The sequence below is a fragment of the Apteryx mantelli genome, chromosome 27 (genome assembly GCF_036417845.1).
Source record: "Apteryx mantelli isolate bAptMan1 chromosome 27, bAptMan1.hap1, whole genome shotgun sequence".
NCBI lineage: Eukaryota > Metazoa > Chordata > Aves > Apterygiformes > Apterygidae > Apteryx > Apteryx mantelli.
The window spans coordinates 6,030,267-6,049,194 of NC_090004.1; the positions used below are offsets into that span (position 1 = coordinate 6,030,267).

An 18,928-nucleotide genomic window follows, 5' to 3' on the forward strand; every position below is an offset into this window, starting at 1 on the left:
CTGTATTTGGAATCTGCAGGCAGAGAAGTTATTTGGTCAAAATGTCATGTAAAGGCTTCTGAGAAAGATGTTTTCAGTCGTCTTATTCGTCATGACAGCACCTGCTTCGCTCTTCATGGGCCTCTGTGTGTGGGAGGAAATTTCCACTGGCAGTTTTTGCTGTCGTCACTGTTGCATATTTACAGATGTTGCCCTGCTGCTTGAGAGACCCTGGCTTGTTTCATACGCAGGCAGGTACAGTACCTGCCTCTCATCTCCCAGCTTCAGCTCCTTCCCTTCATCTCAGAGGACACATTTCCACTAGCCAGAAATACCAGGAATTCCTGTGTTTTCAAAGCAAAGATCCCTTTTAACCACATGGTTAGCATTAATGCCTATCCAAACGTAGGGCTTAAAACACTTGCCCACTTAATGACAGGGAAGTCAGAACATAATTAATCTTCTGTCCTAACTGGTTTAGCATGGAATTTGGCACTGAGAATCAAACAACCAGAGGACTGACTAGCTGTGTCAGAAAGCGATCCTTAGAAGCAATTGTGGATGCTGCTGAGATCTCTGCCAAGGCACAAAGCAGGCTGGCAAGCAAGGGATCTCTGATCACCGCAGGTTCCGGAGCCCGAGCTCATTTGTGTGATCACTAATGTTTTTTCCTGTTAGGTGTGATCGCCCTCTTTTGCAGACAGTATGATATCATCAAAGATAATGAACCAAATAACAGCAAGGAGAAAGTCAAGAGCGCCTCGGAGAACAGCACTCCCGAGCACCAGAGCGGAGGGCTGCTCCGCAGCAAGGTGAGATGCTGCTGGCACGCAGTGGGGGACGCGGCAGCCAATCCACTTCCAGCTGGGCTTCAGCTAAATTACCCAAAAAGCAGCCTCTGTTCGACATCTTCACTGCAGCCTCTGCCGAGCCTGGAGGTAGTAAGGGAAGACTCCTTCGCCTCCATGCATGCCAGAGCGGTCTGAGCCTGCCGGGCACATCGAGACACCAGCATTTCACTCCCAGCTCTGGGTTAGCCTCTGTGTCCCTATCAGTAAAACAGATTTCAATTCATACAGTGAGCCTGCTTCTTTGCAGAGCTGTTGTAGCCACAGCTAAGACTAGCCTCAGTTCTGGCCCTTTTTCATTATCCTGAGGGGATGGGAACAGGAACTTTTACAAAAACAAAATTCTCCAGCACACTGCACTGATTTCTAACGCTTATTTCTTTTCTCCCTAGTGATTCCTATACATTCTCTCTTCCTTTGTCTCCTCTTCTAGTTTCCGAAAAACAAGCCCTCAGTGAATATCATTGAAGCGTGACAGCCTACCATCTGATAGATGGACTCCATTTCTCACTCTCACTTTCTGCCTCTGAGCCTTGATGACTAAGGGAGGTGAAATATTGTTGAAGCAATTTGGAAAGAGACCTTGTGATTGTCACTTGCTGGCATAGACCTCCTTGTCTTTGTTCTGCAAAGCATCTGGCCAGAAAGAAAAATCCTGCAAACCCCCCCCCCTAAAATGCAAACAAACAATTAAGATGGAAAAGCGTCAGTGAGACAGCTGCTGCCGGTGATCCTATACTGGACTCATGAATCACTTAGGCTGGAGCAACTTCTCTCACACTCCTCTCCACCCTCACACTCCATCTTCTGGAACAATTTTCCTGTCTTTGGAAATGTATACGGTTTTATTGTATCTTTATTTTGTCTCATTGTCACTACAGCTTGACAGTATTAACATGAGCTCAGGCATCAGTCACTGTCACTCCTCTTCAAGCAAGAAAGAAGAAAAGCTCATCGCAGACACGACTAGCAACCAAATTTTGGCTGCTATATGCTCTTGCTTGCTTTGTTCCATTGATGTTTGTTGTGTAACAAGTCTTGCAGATGGGTTTTTAAAACAAACAAAAGAAAAAAAGTATGTCCCAGTTTCCATCTGAACTGTGAGAACTTCGCTGGTTGTTCTCCAGTCAGGCTGCAGCACACGACTCCACTGTTGCTCTCTCCCGTCTTGCACTGGTGTACTTCACCTCGGATGACCGGGGCACAAACCAATGCGACAGGACACCCGAAGCTGTTGTTTTGCTTCCAGGATAATTTCAACCACTTTCTTCATGGTATTTTCAGCTGGGCCCGAGTCCACCAACAGTGTGATAAAAGGTCCATAAAAATGTAGCCAGTCAGCAAAAAAAAAAAAAAAAAAAAAGGAAAAAAAAACTCGTAATATCGGTTGCTATGCAAGGTCTCCAGTGGCGATAGCTATTTATTGCAAAAGACTTGCCTAAAGGACCTTTTTTCTGAGGGCTTAAGTTCTTAACGAGTTGCTTCTTTTAGTAGGGTTCCCATGGGAAGGTCTGGTTCTCCTTACATGTCTTGTCTGCACTATTTTTTGTGACGTTGCAATGCCAGGTATTTGTCTGAGTCAGTCCTCCATTAAAAGGACGATGACAAATGGGAAAGGGGATGGGGTTCTCCTCTCTCTTAATAAGTGCTGATCTTTGTAAGCTGACAGGATCCCTGGGACTGCTGGTGCTCTGGAAGCTGGTAGATACAAGTCCATCACATGGAAAAGATTTATTCTTTGTAGTGTGCCATGGGGTATCTGTATTTAATTACTCCACAAGAGCACTCCATACACACTAGGGGATGAGGCAAGATCCTATTTGTTCCATCAAATACCAAGACAGGTTGGCCTGAGTAGGATTTAAATCTCATTATAACAAACTTGCACTCAGATAAGCCTGGTTTAAAAGTCAAAGCAAAGAAACAGGCCGGCAGTAGCTGAGTTCAGCCATCTCCCCACTTCCATAGTCACCAGCCTTTCCAAAATAGTTGATCTGGGAGAAAGGCACTAGGAAATCTGCTTGCAGATCAAATACAGTTTGTAAACAAGCAAGGTCTTCCTTTGTGCCAGTTCCAGAAGGCAGGCCAACCCCAAACAAAAGGTTCATCATTGGATCCTTTGCCAGAAAATATTTCTCAATCACCAAGAGGGAGAGGTCAACACCTCTGATACAGATAGAGCAATAAACATTTTATAATGTACAATAAAAGACTAAAGACATTATCCTGTGTCCTCGTAACATATGAATTTAGTACCATTTCATCTTCATCTGTTTTGAACAGAATGCACACAATAGAATAGGGGGACTTTCTCTGTATTTCCCAGGGACTATGACAAACTGCTTTCTCCGTGTCTGGATGTAGAAAACCAGAAAGGTTTACCAGAGTTCACTCTGGCTGTGGGATGAGGGGAGAAAAAATAACCCTGCAACATTAATAGCACCACAGCCCTACCTAGCAAGATTCTTCAGGCATGTCTGTTCTCTCCTAAGAAAAAAACGACATTTGGAATCCATAGCCCTATAAAAGGAGATTCAGGACAGATGGTACAGCATGTGCAAAACGATAAGGGAGATGCTCTCTCATAATCCTAGAGCAGACAGCCAAGCAAGCAGCCCTCAGCAGCCTGCTAGTAAGGAAATCCAGCCTGGGTAATTTAGCAGGTTTGGGGTGTGTGTGTTTAAAGACAGTTGTCCCTAGGAATTCAGACCATAGCCCCCCCCCCCCCTTTTTTTTTTTTTTTTTTTTTTTTACAATAGCTGTTGTTGCTCCCTAGTTATAGGTTTAAACCACTTTTTTTCCTAATAGAGACATGCTCACTCCTTGAGTGGTAGAAAAGAGGAATTAAAGGTGTAAAGCATCAGTGTTTGCTCAGAATTAAGTACTCACACTGTGATGCGATGCGGCAGGAGGTAAAAGGCTTATCATTATGTTCCATATCTGCAGGCTTTAAAGGTAAGGTAATAATGCTATTAGTGAAAAGAAACAAATGTAGGCAGCAACTTAACCCATCAGAAAGGGGTTCCAAGCTATCAAATTCAAGTGATTCTCTTAAAGGAAATGTTTTCAGCAACTATGAATCAAAGTGATGCAATAAGTTTACACTTTAGGAAAAGGTATCTCTCATTAGGAGTTGAAAGAGTCCTAATGAGAGTCACCTTAAGTAATGTGACTTAAGGTGTTATTTTCTAAAGGTCACAGGCATCACAGCCTCAACTGGTGTTTAGGTATCAACTTCCGCTGTAACCCATGAGAGTCAGATATCATTAAGGCTCTGGGCCTGCATGACTTCAAGCCTAAGCTCACCTTCAGAAGAGATACCTGATTCTCATCAACGTTTGCCACAAGATACTCCTTTTGATGAGACTTAAGAGACATTTTTCGGTCAGTATCAGGGAAAAAAAGGTTAAGAAAAACAAACAAACAAACAAGAAAGTGCTAAGGAAAAAAAATCATGTTGGGCCACAAAAGAACTCACCCTAAAAGCCACCCACATTTCCCTGCATGTTTTTGCCTGACTGCTGGTTTTTGGAAGCAGGGCCTAGAAAAAAGGAGGTTTCAATGAATACTAAAAAGCAGCGAGTGGGAGTGGACTTGCATGACAGGGATTCCAAAGAGCCCTGCAAGAACTGATTTCCCATTGACCTCGGAACCAAAGGAAAGCAAACCTCACAGCCAACTTTGCTGATGGCATGCAGCCCCTGGGGACCGATTCTGTTGATTTTCAGGAACCAACTGAGCAGAGACTGTGAGCACAAGAAGGAGCAAGAAACAGAAAACAGAACCCTTTACCAATAGATGCAGTGCATGTTTAAAGTTAAGCACCACTTGCCTTCATCCTTTCAAGCACAGTAATCTTATGTCTACATGCACAATTTAGCCAATATATTCCTCCCCCACAAGTTTAGGAAAATTGAACCACAGGAGGCGGTGTAGAGCAAACAATCTTGCACAGCATGTCCTTCCAATTCACAACACACAGTGCCATACATTTCCCATCACCTCCCTCTGTACAATAAGAAACAGCACAAACTCTGTTCTCTGTCTCCTTTGAGGAAAATGAGAACATTAGGCATTTAATCCACTGACAGTTCAATAGCATCAGAGGAGGAAACACCTACACGACAGAAAGTGTTAGTATAATCTCAGCTGGTAACGACTTTCTGGAGGAGATGTAAATGGAGAGGAACAGCCTGCTAATGCCAGTATTTGCCAAAGACATTAAAGGTTACATCACTCAAAAGTGTATATCACAGCTGCAAACCCATTTCACTGATAAAAATATGACAATTCATTGACTGAGTAGTCAGACTGCACTTCCCAACAAGGAGAGAGTTGAAGATTATACCATATGTTATACCAAATTTAATGTCCCCAGATTCGCAAAAAGCTTCCTAACTACATTTAATGAGCTATTATTGCCTAGTCTGGAAGGAGAACCCTAACAAGCAGGCAAACTGATCAAATTCAATCAGTTTTCTAGCATTTGTTAAAAAGTGTTATGACCAACATGCTTGTTATGCTACAATATCCTCTGTTTTCCCCACAAATCTGGTGTCTATTAAATCACTTGATGATCCTATAGATTAAAATGATTATGCTCCTACTTGTTAGTGCTCTTAGCCCACGCGTCTTGGGGAAGAGTGAGCTAGATTCTATTTTAGCTCATGCATCAGCATCAATTTTGTTTAACTAAGTTCCAAATGAAGAACCTTTATTATTAGTGACAGAGCCAGGAAAGACACAGCTTGAATTTTAGATCCCAGATGGAGTCAGCAAAGTTGGCAGCCAGAAAAGCCATCTTTTTGCTTGTGATCTGAACACATTGGATGTGGAATCATTGAGTGGCAATAATGACATAGCCCCACGATGCCATTTGACACTTTCCAGCACATCACTGTCCTTTTTAACCGACAAGAAAAACCTCACTTAGTGGCACCAACTGCTAAATATAACCTATTTATACCACCTAGACCTGTTTTTCAGAGGACGCAACCAGCATAGTTCTGTACATACTCTCAAACCAGAGCAGATTCTTCTAACTTTTAAACAATGACTTACTGCAACCATAGATTAAGGGAAAAAATTTTTTTTTATCAGTTCCCACTATTGTTTCAGGTTTCAGGGTATAATTTCTTCCTGCCCATTTAGAATTACCTTACAGCATAAAAGTAGCGGAGAGAGAACTTTTGGGAGGACAGCAGAAAAAGCTATGTACACTAGCTGAATTTTGGTCCAATTGCTTTCTAGCTGCTGTTATTAAAGTGCAATATATTGTTGAACGTCATTAGATTTTGAATTGCAAGATGCTTCATCACAGGGCTCACAAAGTTTTTATGTGCAAGTATAGTGCCTTGCACAAAACAGTCTCCTCCAGTCTCATTTGACGTTGCTGGATTCTACTACAGCAAAAGTCAGAGAGAGAGTCTTTGGCTATACTTTAGCAGCAAACATGCATCATGTCCTTCCATGAACATTGAATGCACAACCTCTTTCTCTTCCCTTGCAGTATCTCTACAGTTCAGCATCTATGAATCACAGCCACAACGCCAAAGAACAACATCTTCAGCAACAAGGCTGCCGAGAAACCTAGAGCCTTTACAAAGTGGAGAGTTGCTCCATGGCAGTGTTAATTCATGTGAGAGATTCATATTCACAAAGACCACAAAACACACTCAAGAGGAGGTACTGCTTCTGCCTGCAGTCCTCCAGCGCAGGGAAGCTGGTCTGAGACCCAGCACACATACAGACACCATCTCACTATCCTCACAAGGTGCTGCCTGTTCAGAATAATTTCATTTATTGAAAAGTCAGGGAGTCAGGGACAAGCTCTGTAGTCAGAGTCCTGCTATCTCATTTTCCTTTTCAGACACCTAGAACAACATGATTGGAAGCAAACTCCTTCCTGTCTTTATTATATGTATTAGGAGTAGGTAGACTTTACAGAGTTTACAGCCACCTGGATAACATGTGAATCTGCCTTCAGGACCTCATGTAAATTATTCCTTTCTCAAAGATGTCTTATCAAGTTAATATGTAGGATTCACAGGCTAAAAAGACAACAGTCACCACCAGTCAATAGCTGCCAAGGGTTATTACCTTATTTTTCTGTGCAGGGTTCTTTGCTAGCAAAATTTACGGTGGTGAAAGTCAGATATGTTGGTCTTCAGAACTTTATTATTATTATTATTTTTTTTTAACTGGAGAAGATCAGTTGTTGACATAAAGCACTAGCCCTGGGCATGCCCTGCCTATGTCTGTGCAACCCACCAGAAAAAAGACACACACACACACTTGCCCTGTATGGATCCTTTCATTAATGGATGCAGTACTATCTAGGAGTTCTTGCAGTTGGGCAATTCCAAGCTCTATTCCAAGCTTCACTGCTTATCCTTTGGACAAATTACTCTGTGCTTCAGTCACTGCACATCTAGGACAATGACAAACTTTGCCCACTTTTTAAAGCCCCCCTTTCAGGAACACTGCCTAGTGCTTTGCTACATTCATTGGAAAAGCCTTTTTCTCCCTGACCCAAACACAGAAGGCTGAAGACTCCACTGCACAGTAGTTTAAACAAAAGACAAGTTTTCCTCAAAGTGCTTTGCGCACATAAGCACACTCATTTCCTACATCTAAGCACATTCTCAAATAACAAGAAAGAATTATGCAAACTTCAAACAGTCTTATAGGAGCAACATTAAAGAATGAATTACATTTCAGTGAACTTGGTTATCTCCAGGCCTCAAAGAGAGTTACAACACTTTTCCACATCATTAGATGTTGCTTTGCCTCTTGTGCATTTTGAAAAAAGCCAACTCTGCTATCTTTTCCTCATTTGTGCAGAGACATCATCGTAAGTCAGGAAACAGCATTTATAAACTGCAGACCCATCTGAGGGAGCATGAACAACCACATGGGTCACTCCTACAAAAATACTGTCAAAACAGTTGGTCTGGAGAAAGAGCATCTGGGCTGACACAGGGAAGTCGCGTCCACAGCACAGAGCGTTTCATTTCTCCAGCAGCGGCTCAGCAAGAGCAGCCAGTGACCAAATAGGTCTCAAGCCAGGAAAGCAACCTGATCATGCCAACAGCTGGGGAGGAATATCTGTATTACAGTCAACCTAACGGACTAGTTTATTGTAAAGCTCAGAAAAGCTATGTCCTGACTAGATCATACAGACTAGGAGACTAGGTCTGCTCCCTAGAGGTCCTTCCAAGTCAGGGTTACCTGGATCACAGAGCACTGAACTTTTACTAATTACTGGGACCATCAGTTCTCTAGTTTAAAGCACTTCCAGGAATACTCCTGATGACTCCTGAATCTTTTTTTTCTCTCCCCCCCCCGAAGATATTTAGAATATAAAATTCTTTAAAATGAACTGAAAAAAAAAAGAACCCAACAGACTAATGGACAAAAAAGAGCAACTGGACAATATTTGTGAGGAAATGAAGGGTATTCCTTTCCTAGAGGCATTGGTACCATGCCTCATGGTGAGGTCTGACGGGTGCTGCCACTTTTGGTCAGGGGTCTGGTACTCCAAGCTGATAACCTTATTCAGGAGAACGTACAACTTATTTAGAACATCTGCAGTTCAGCAAAGCAAGGCATTAATGGAAGATCAAATGTATTATGAGAGACTGGATAAAGCAGTCTGACTCTTAATGCTCTTCCTGGTCTTCAAGGCTGATCTTGCACCATACAACCAGCAGACCAAGTCCGAAGATTTAAAGGAGGATTCCCACTTTCAAAGACACTTGAGCAACATTTCCCCGGCGTCCAGAAGCAGTATTTACAATTGACGCAGTGGATAGGACATAATTTATTTTCCAAGACTGAGTGCCTCTTTGCTCTGACAGCCTACTGCAACAATCCATTTGCGCGTGTAAAGGGTAGTGAGACATCTTCAGCTACAACCACTGAACCCCCTAGAACTATTGATCATATAGACAGTGCTGTCTGGCTACCAGAACCAGTCCCTCTACAGATCAAGAAAGCAGTCCTGAAGGCCTCGCACTGACTCCTTGACAAGAGGTGGTTCAGCAAAATGCAAGAATCCTTGTATTCGTATCACAAACCATGAAATGACCAGTAGCTCCAACCCTGCATGTAGTGTTTGTCCTTTTGTTCACTCAAAACAGGTACTACAGGCTAAGTGAAAGTTAATTCTACTGGAGTCCTGCCATTGTTCAAGTCCATTGTCTGAAGGTGCTCTCAGCACAGCAGTGGGTGCCCTTGTCCAGTAGAAATGCAAAGGTTCTTCCATCCTGCCACTGCAGTCATGAGATTAATGTGAATCATGGTTCTGCGTAACACTTCTTCCTTTCAAGGGAACATTATGTCTCTTGGGCAAATCCAGGTCTCCTTCATAAACTGCAGTATCAGCTTTTATTTGCCCAAAGGAATAACTTCTTGTCAAAAAGACACTTCTAGAGAGGATTTCTGAAACATTCTTGAAAATCCACCTTTTCGGGCTGTGCTGTTGAGGAAGAAGGGAGGCACTCCAAGACAGCTTACAAAAGGCAAACTCTCACTGTCACATTACACAACAGTTAATGTTGGCAGCAGTAAGCTGTAAGATGTGAGCGTGACTAGAAGAAATCACAACTTTTCACAAATTCTTAGCCTTCCTACACAGAAGTCCCCCTTCCTTCCCATTCTGAGCCACAGTCAAGATGGGTCCCAGAAACAGGGGGATGCTACTATTGGGGCTCCACCCTCAACCCCTGTACTTGAGGGAAGACAAAGTTGTCAAAACTACTAGCATTTAGGTCAGCAGGGAGAAGCATGAATAGGACTGCTTTACTACTACCAGAGTTTAGTGACAGTAAAAGATGGACGTAAAATTGTCACTTCTGCTTCTATGCTACTCAAGAACTCCCAGGAGCAGAGAAATCCTGGAATAGCCTATTAACCAAACTTCCCTTTTTCTGACCTTACGCTCAATTTACCTTTACCCAAAGAAGAATCAAGGTCAGAGCCTGGCCAACAGTTTCATTCCTAAAAAAAGAAACTAGGGGTTGATCTTTTCTGCAAGTTCTTTGGCTACCTTCTCACTCCCACCTCGGAGTTAGTCAGAATTTTCTTTTACAGCACATTGCCACAGAAGTAAAATTCCACCACAAAGGAAAATTGAGAGAATTTGCTTAGGGGAAGTACCTCCAAGGTATTTATTATTAAAAAGACAAACCACCACCAAAAAAGTCTGACATTCCCATCGACTGAATGCTTCCTGTGGTCCTTTCCTAAAGCAGAAAGCAAATATTTAAAGTCTGCAAATTAATTCAGCAACAGAAAGCGAGACTAAACACCGGCTGACTCACTAGCGCTTCACACTAGTAAGAGGTTTCAGCTCTTCTACAAGAGGCAGAGTGTCCCAGGAGCAGAGTGTAACACCAACAAATATTTGGAGAGTGCTATTATCATAGTGCCTTATTTAACTATCTAACACAAGGGTCAGAGTAAGAATCCTTACAGCCATGACACACAAGGAAAGGGGACAATGAGACCCTGGATAAGTGAATTGCCATGGAACAGAATTTAAAACACCAGTCTGTTTCCTTTCTTCTTGGGCATAGTCCATCCTCCATCCTTCCAGAACAGTTAAGATCAAACTACAGATTTAGGATGAGATTTCCAGACAAGTTCCACTCTGATTTAGATACCAGGAGCTCTGATTATTCTCAACAAAAGTATCTGCACAGTGAAGCCATGTGGTTTCCCACAGAAGCCCCTGGACCACACTGGTGTAGACCAGGGAGCATCACACTGCTAAGAGCAGCTAACTCCTACCAGTCCCCAAAATACAGCCCGCCCCTCACTGTAAGCCTCTTTCCAACCTGCTTTATCAACTCCTACCCCCCTCCCTCACTCCAAACACCATCTCACATCCCTCTTGAAATTTGGGGTTTGTAGGTGGATTTCATTTGCTTTGAAGAGTTAGTTCAAACCTCCTTCCTAGGCTCAGCCATAACTGTAGTTCCTCCTTCATGACAGCTCAGCCCAAGTGCTGTACCTTCCCTGTGCGCTTTCTATTCAAGGAAAATGAGTCTTAGCAGGTAAGAAAAACTGTTCCAAGATTAAGGTTTCTTTCCCTCAGCAAGCTCAGTACCAGTCAACAGACCAGACTGTTTCAAGGCAGAGGCTACTGGCACAGTGTTCATTTGTATTTCACAGGTTTGTTTCTTCATAGATTTCCATATTCTCATCTACCTTTCCATCTCCTTAAACCTGGGATGGCTGTTTATTAAAGGTATTGATCTTCACTGTTACAAGATCAGATAATCAGACATCTATGGTTCTTTATAAGGTATTTCCTCCTCCCCTCCCTTTGACTCAAGGGGGACACAAGAAAATAATCTATCAGGTCCCTCTCAGGCTCTAAGAAGTCTGATAATATTGGAGGGCATCATTATAAAGAGTTCTCCAAAATAACAGAAATTAAACCTCTATCAAACAAACCAGCCCTCAGAGAGAAATGCCTAGTGGAGTCCTGCTAGCAGAAGTTCTCTGAGGGAAAGCAGTGGCTGGAGGTCAGATGGGAGCTAGCACAGCTTTCCAGCTACCAGGTGGTGCATGACTCTGCTGAGAGCGATCCTCCTCCAAATGACATGAGAATAGTTGTCTGAGCAGCAGGTGGTGAAAGTACTATCCCACATGCACAATTGCAATGCTAATGACCTGCGAAAGCAGATCTCCTGAAGTACAGATGTTTGGGTAGAAAACAAGAGAAGGCTGCATTTAGAGAGGTAGATACTTTTTCTGTTAAGTTCATCTTTCCCCTGCCCTTTTAAAATATAGGCCTATACAGCTACATACATTGCTAAGGACAAGACTAAGCAGCAGTGTACTAACATTCAGTGCCAAGAGTCACAGTCATAAAAGTAGGGGCCTCATTATTCTGTAGGCTGATACAGAATCAACCAGAATTGCTGAGGAGGATCTCATCAGGAAGGATATGATTCTATTTACTGTTGAATAAAGGGCAATAATGAAGTGTGAATCCTAACAAATGGTCAGCTGGCAGAAATCTTTCGTGGTCAATTATCAGTTTCAGCCACCCATTTCCAAGCAGATGTTCAAATCGCATCTCATTTTTACATCTGCTACAATGCAGCCTCAGCAGCATTTAGATTCCTATGGGAAGCTGCAAATAAATGTATCTATTCATACTGAATATCCTCTAGAAACTATAATTAGAGGAAGAACAACCAGAACCACAGGTTATTCTGTACTACCAATTCACTTGAGATGGTCAGATTAGAAAGGTTTACTCAGAATACAAAAAGGATTTCTTCCAAATAGTCTATGTTCAGACTGCATAGGTGGTAGCCAGTGTAACTTCTAGCACACAGTCCCCCCCAAATGGATATGAGAAAGTTACATTCATAGAGAATTTGCAAGTGCAAGATATCATGAGGACAAGTGCAAAGACAAAGCCCCTACGATAACTAGCCTGAGGAATCCACCCAGACAACATACGAACAAGGAGCAGGAGACAGGATGCAAGGAAGCATATACAGATTATGCAGAGGAGGGGATAACGAAGTCAAACACTACCACAATGCAACTGCCAGGAGACCTGCAATACAAAACAGGTCTGAAAATTTGTAGCAGCAGTAGATTACAATTTCTGAGTCACCTGATCAGTTACCACTTCCCAAAGGGAATTCCCTGGCTGGCTCTGAAACCTGCTGATTTTCCTTTAGGGATCATTCTGCATTCTGTAGCTCCTAGGCAAGGGATACACAAGACTGCTGCAGGCGAACAAAAGAGGTACCATACAAGGTCAAATTCAGCCCACTGAGAAGGTTCTTCTGTGACAAATGGGAAAACCCATTCTGCCTATTGGGTTAAATTCCAAGCATACAACTATTTGGAATAAGAGGTTTGCTTTAATTAAAAAAGAAAAAAAAAGTGTGCATCACAGACAGTGCTCTTCCCCAGCAAAATAGATCTCCATTTCACTCACCAGCCTTGTTCATTTGCAGCTCCTGCCTGATTTTCTATGACTCAGAATATACGTCTTGCATTTTTAATTTGAAAGGAAGAGAAAACAGGCCATTTTAGCTTTCTTGCATAGTCCCCTCTGCATTACTTATGCTGTATTCATACACTGGAAAGCAGCCCCGTGGCTATGCAGCTGCTTGTGCTGCCCAGATAAGTGCAGGCTCCATGCGATGAGCCGCACAACTGTCAGTTTCTTATAACTCTCAAGAAATGACAATTACTGCACCCATGAACAGCCAGAATAACCACAGTGGGAGGCCATCTCTGGAAGCTACCAGAACACTTTTCGCCCTTCAGAAAATCTCAGTTCTGCTAATCAACCCTTTAGATACTGCTCTTCAGTTAATATCCATAGCTGCTCTTTACACAGACACTTTCCTTTAAACCTCTGTCGGCGAAAGTTCTGGGATGACACAGTTGAGGGGCATAGTAAAGAAGGTATTGACAGTAGATCCAAACCTCAGCATTTAAGCTAAAGATTCCCTGATTCTGGGTTCACAGCTATGGGCTGACAAGAACAAGTACGCTCCCAACACAGCTACAAGCCAGAGCTCAGCTCTGCTCCTCCCAGGTAACAACAGCCCCATTTTGATAATATCCCTGTATTTATCCTAACACCCCTCCAAACCCCTCCCCGTATTATGTTTCCCAGCTGTTACAACCTATGAAGCTCATCTGAACCAGCCCTGGACCAAGACTGGTTGCTGTAGGGGAACTGTATGCATGGAACTCTTCGTACGTGCAGCAAGCATTTTTTATTTCCCTCTGAAAAGCAAGGGCACTTGGAATGCAAGTGAAGCAAGCCCAGCCTCCGGACAGGACATATCCTCCGCCCTGCCCTCCCCACTGGTATAGCCTTATCCCTGTCTCATCTGTGGGTTACCTGGTGTAGGATCTACAGATTTCTTCACATGGGCAGGCACACACTGGATACAAATGTTTCTTTCGCTCAAGCTCCGCTTCTGAAACGTTTGCCCCTTGTTTTAGTCTTTAAAATAAAGGACACAGTGTTAATTTCTTGAAAATACCTGTCAAATTAGGTTGTAGAAGAGGGACAAAGTGTCCTACAGAACTAGTACCAACAGGAACTTCCTTGTAGCACTATTCTTTTGGACACTGCGATTATAAAAATAGAAGTGTTTACTCAAATAAAGCCGCAAGGTAACATACTGAGAGCAAAGCAGGACAGAAGATGTCAGCCAAGGGAACCAGCAAGTCACTGTCTTGATTAACAAGCCAGAAACCTGCAGTAAGCTTTCAAGAGTAACAGATTTTTCATGTTACTCAAGGCCACACTGGGAATGACAATGAACAGAGCATCAAAATGCATCAGGTATGCAGCGGCCACAGGGAAGAAAAACTGAATTTACAACTCCAGGCACAGCAGTGCTGGAGAGCAAAAAGCAATCTTCACTCCACAGCAGCCGGCAGCTGCACTGCTACTGCCACCTGCCGGAGACCACGCTCAAAAGGAGATCCGCAACGGAACCCCGCCAACAGGAGCACCCCTATCCCTGCCCTGCAGACCCCTGCTCAGGACTGTTTTAGCAACCTTCTTTCTCATTTGGACCAGCCCTATATTCTTCCCCCCTTGTGGTATTCCGCAAGGCAAAACATTAAACGCTTTCCCCTCTACTTCAGCGCACTTTAACAAGAGGAAGAGAAATACAGCAGCACACAACCAACTAAACTGTTTTGGGGAACTGCTGGATCATTTTTCAGAATGCAGAGGCATTCAGAGGCTAAGACATTACCTTTCCTCCACCTGTGGCACAGGAATAACCTTGCCTAGCTTCTTCCTACCCGTTGTCTCTTTCTGCCCAATCTGGCCTACAGCTGTATCACTTAACTGGAAAGATAAGGAAAAAGAGGATTAACACCTAATAAAAGCACATTTCATGTAAGTCTTGCTTATACACTTACACAAAAAAATCACACTTTCCCCTGCTTTAAAAGCCTTCACTTATTGTGTAAAAGCACACACCTGTGTGCATACAAGACACTACTACCCAGCCCTCAAGTACAAATCAAAAGTACTAGAATTAAAAATGTTTTAGTTAGAAAAATTAAGATTTGTGTTTACTTTAACACTGTTTGATGGCTGTTCAGCTTCTGAAGATTCCTGTCCCCCATCATCCTCTGAGGGGTCAAATTTCCCTGAAAAATTGCTGCTTGTTGCTTTGGAAACATCTTGGTGTCGGGACCCAGGAGATGGCTTGAGACATATCAGCAGCACAGGTGCTGAACTCTCATCAGCTTTACTCTGGTCACAGGCAAGGTCAGAAGAGAGCATGGAAGTTTCTGCAGGACCACCACGGAAGTTAGTCATATCTCTGCTTGTAAATACAGCTTTTCCCACGTGATCCACGTGCAGGCTATGCTGCCCTTTAGACACCAACCATTCTAAAGATTGTCCGAGAACCAAGTTATTGGCATTGATTTTATCATATTCTAGGCAATCACTTATCATTGCTTGTGAAGTTTCTCTTTTGGTTTCCTCCAAATGACTGTCCTCCAGAGGCTGATCTACATAGTCAGCATCAAGTGGGCTAAGATTTAGAAGCTCCTGAATATCAAGGTCAAACAACATGTCAGTTACTTGGGCTGACTGTAGACAGTTCACATTTGAATTAATTGTTTCATTTGCAAGGTCAGGATAATATTCAGAACCAAATGAAGAACACACCCTAGACAGAGGTACATTTGGTTTCTCTGTGATCTTTGATGCTACCTTTACATCTTCACTGATGACTGATGCCCCAGTGCAGCTGCTGCTCACGTCCTTTTCACTCTCTCCATTTACATTTTGGCTCACAGTGCTTTTTCTAGTTGTATACTGCTCAGATCCCAAGCAATCATCTGCCAAGATTTCCTGGATCTCTTCCTCAGTGTAATTGAAAGGAGAATTCCCTTGTTCACTGTCTGACAGTTCCAACAAGGAGTCATCTGGCTCACTATCATCAAAACATCTGGTTGTATCTAGAGAAATGGCTACATCATTGTACTTTGACTCAGAAGAACTGGCAACAAGCTCATCATGGCCAGTATCATCCAGAAAATGAGGGGATCCTTGAAAGCAGGCAGAATCTGGGGAACAGAGCAGCAGCTTCTCTGATGGACATGAAATGCTACAGTGATGACTCAAAGCACAAGCTCTCTTAGCTGCCTGCAGGACCTGAGCCTCCCCGGGGGAATCTAAAGGCCTTTTGGCCCTGGGAACCGTATTATTAACAGTAGGCTTAAATTCATGAAAATGACAAAGCCCAAAGGTGTGAGGGGAATGCTCATCCATGTTGCTGTTGGTCCCTGTATTTAGGTGACCCCTGTGCCTTCTGCTTGCAGCTCCAGAAGCACCTTCTGAAGCTCAGCTGATCCTGGTGCCACTCTGATCAGCCCTTTCAGAAAGGAAATCAGCAACAGAGTCCGCTTCAACCTGCCAGCAAAAGACAACATCTTAAATAAAACACTCAGCCATTTTCTGAAGCAGCAGCAACATAACTGGGAAAGCAGTAATATTAGCTCAGGCAAAAGTAGACAAGCCACTCTCTTGGCTAGGCGAGATAAATGCTGGATTTTCCTTTGACACAGAATACCCAGCATTCCTCTGGAATGAGGCACCTTAGCGTTACTGACACCAGTTACTCCAGAAATTAATGGATTCTGTAGTCTAAAGACATAATTAGATGTTTGCTTGCAAAACAGCTATAGCTACTTAAGAAGTCCAAACTTCAGCTACCAAACTAAGAGCACAACCAGAGTCACCACCCATCATCCAACACAGTTTCACAAGTAAATATCCGACAAAACACAAACACTCATTTCAATATCTCCACTGTTCACTTAAATAAGCCTTTCTCACACAAAAATAAGGAAGAACCAATAAATACTTATCTGTTTACTGAGTAAGCATTCCAACATTAACATTATCTAGTCTCTATTACCTCTACTCTTGATTGTTTTAGCTCTTAACAAAATATAACAATAACTAGTCTCTCATTTTATAAGTTTTCTCATACACAAGGTTGTTCAGCATGCTTTATCAAGCAGGATTAATACCAGCACCCATCACTACCAGTCTGTACCATCTCCTCTGAAGCTGCTGTATATCTATATTGTAACACCTGAAAACAGTATTCACTAATTACATTCTTTACCACCTCACATTTAAAGCAACAGAGCATACTTTAGGTATTAAGTAGAGCCTCACAAACCCTTCCTTTGTCCCAACCCCCCACATCCTATCTTTCAAAGAAACTAAACAAATAAAAAGTCTTTTTCTGGTTAGGAAAAATTGAGCAATGGAAGACTAACTCTGCCAAGGAGCTAAAAGGACATTCAGTAGCATATTACAGTCATAAAAACACTCATACAAAATGCATATTATAAGGAAAGGGCAAAAGATAAAAACCTTCCTGTAAAATTCAATGGTTTAAAAATATCCACAAACAAAACCTGTTTTTATCTCAGCAAAAATTCACACCAACATGAATCTCCTGACTTGAAAGCCCTGTGTTTTACTCTGAACCAGCAGGAGAATCTGGACTCAGGACTTTCCTTTCTTCTTTGACCAACTGATTTAGAGGAATATCTTTTGTCTTTCCATTGGTTTGACTACTTACTGCTTTCAAAAAGGAGATTTACCCACTCCAGAAATGAAAATCAGGCAGCCCTGCTACCTTCTCTTATCATTCTGTCTGAATAATAAAAAGCCAGCACTTTCAGAATGATGTTCTACCCACAAAGAAGGAAGAAAATATCTCAGGAATCAGCTACACACATACAAAAACCTATACAAGAACATACAAAGTCATGAATAGCCCTGAATAGTTACGACTTGCCTAGAGTTCTGCAATTTAGCTACAGGTGCTCAAGTGCTTCGAAGAGAAACAAAAGGCAAATAAAAACAAATTCAACACTGATTTGATCCTACAGGGTACAGCAGTCTGATCTTCTAGTTCCTAACAAATAACAACTTGACACAGAACCAAGTTTTAAGCATTTTTGCTGGAACTGTCTTAGCAGTGCATTCAGAGCTGTTTACATGCTCAGTTACAGACACAGAAATGGTTTCTTTACTGCTATGACCTTCCCAACTCACCTTACTAACTGCAAACTCTGCTGGGTCTGTACTGCCTTACATCAACTGACTCTGGAAGCAGAACTTAGGTAACAATGCGCCTGGTGACGCGCAAGGCCAGACAGAATCCCCTGCCACTTCCCATAGCTGTGCTGATTCTGTAAGGGCCAGATGAGAGTTTTATAAGTCAAAACAGACAGGACTAAGTATTGAGTAGAAGAAAATGTGTTGAATTCAGGGGTTGTTTAAGGATTCACATTAGGGTAATGCTTCACAGCAGTTTAAAAGGCTCATAAAACGATGCAAGACAAGGCTGCCTGCCCCCACCCTCTCATCCCCTCCCTCGCTCCAGCCCAGGCACTTGCATGGCCAGAGCGTGTCTGAGCCAGCTCACCCTGGCTGCAAAGCACCAGCACCGGAGCCAGGGATGGGCCGGGCCTGGGCCGTTCTCCTGGGGGGAGCACAAGGCAGGCTCACAGCAGCCACAACACGAGCAGCCTCTGACCTGCATCCTTATGTTTGCGCACTGCTAGGACTATCTGAGAAAGGTTTCAAGATAGTTTTTTTCCAATCTTAGGAGCGTTACACAAGCTGTACGGGGGAATTCCAGCACAGGCTTCATTAAACATGACCAGTGTTTACCGAGATCCAACGACAAAGCTACTCGGAGGTGCAGTTCTGCCAAGCGGCACGCACTGGCACTCTGGTCCGTTCCACTCCCTGATGGAGCTCACAGGCTCGCATTGTCACCCTGCGGCTCTGTGACCTGCTCCTCAGCTATATCTTGAGGAGGAACAAGGGGACCTTGCTAGAGAGCACAGGCACAAACCCGCAGGGCAACAGCCTCCTCTGCCCCATGATTCCCATCACGTGGGACATCTTCTTTGGAAAAGCAAAGCCTTGAGATACAGGAACAGCAATCTCATCTCTGTATCGGTGTGTTTCACCTTCAAGCTAACTCTAACTCCTCCTCCTTATCATCCTCCTGAGTCACTGGCTTTATTTGTACCTGCTT

General features: G+C 43.1%; 2 protein-coding genes across 2 annotated transcripts in view; one reads left to right on the forward strand and one right to left on the reverse strand.

Annotated features, from left to right (window-relative positions):
- FNDC5 (fibronectin type III domain containing 5) overlaps positions 1-3,032 on the forward strand; it is an 18,614-nt gene extending 15,582 nt beyond the window's left edge. The window contains exons 5-6 of the mRNA XM_067311757.1: positions 658-791; positions 1,261-3,032. Of these exons, the coding sequence (XP_067167858.1) occupies positions 658-791; positions 1,261-1,302 (176 nt within the window). The 3' untranslated portion in view covers positions 1,303-3,032. The remainder of the gene's footprint in view (positions 1-657; positions 792-1,260) is intronic.
- LOC106493295 (uncharacterized) overlaps positions 1-18,633 on the reverse strand; it is a 27,026-nt gene extending 8,393 nt beyond the window's left edge. Inside the window, exons 1-4 of the mRNA XM_067311650.1 lie at positions 18,556-18,633; positions 17,935-18,071; positions 14,920-16,269; positions 13,720-13,824 (exon numbers count right to left, since the gene is read on the reverse strand). Of these exons, the coding sequence (XP_067167751.1) occupies positions 13,786-13,824; positions 14,920-16,128 (1,248 nt within the window). The 5' untranslated portion in view covers positions 16,129-16,269; positions 17,935-18,071; positions 18,556-18,633 and the 3' untranslated portion in view covers positions 13,720-13,785. The remainder of the gene's footprint in view (positions 1-13,719; positions 13,825-14,919; positions 16,270-17,934; positions 18,072-18,555) is intronic.
- Positions 18,634-18,928: the final 295 nt, after the last annotated feature.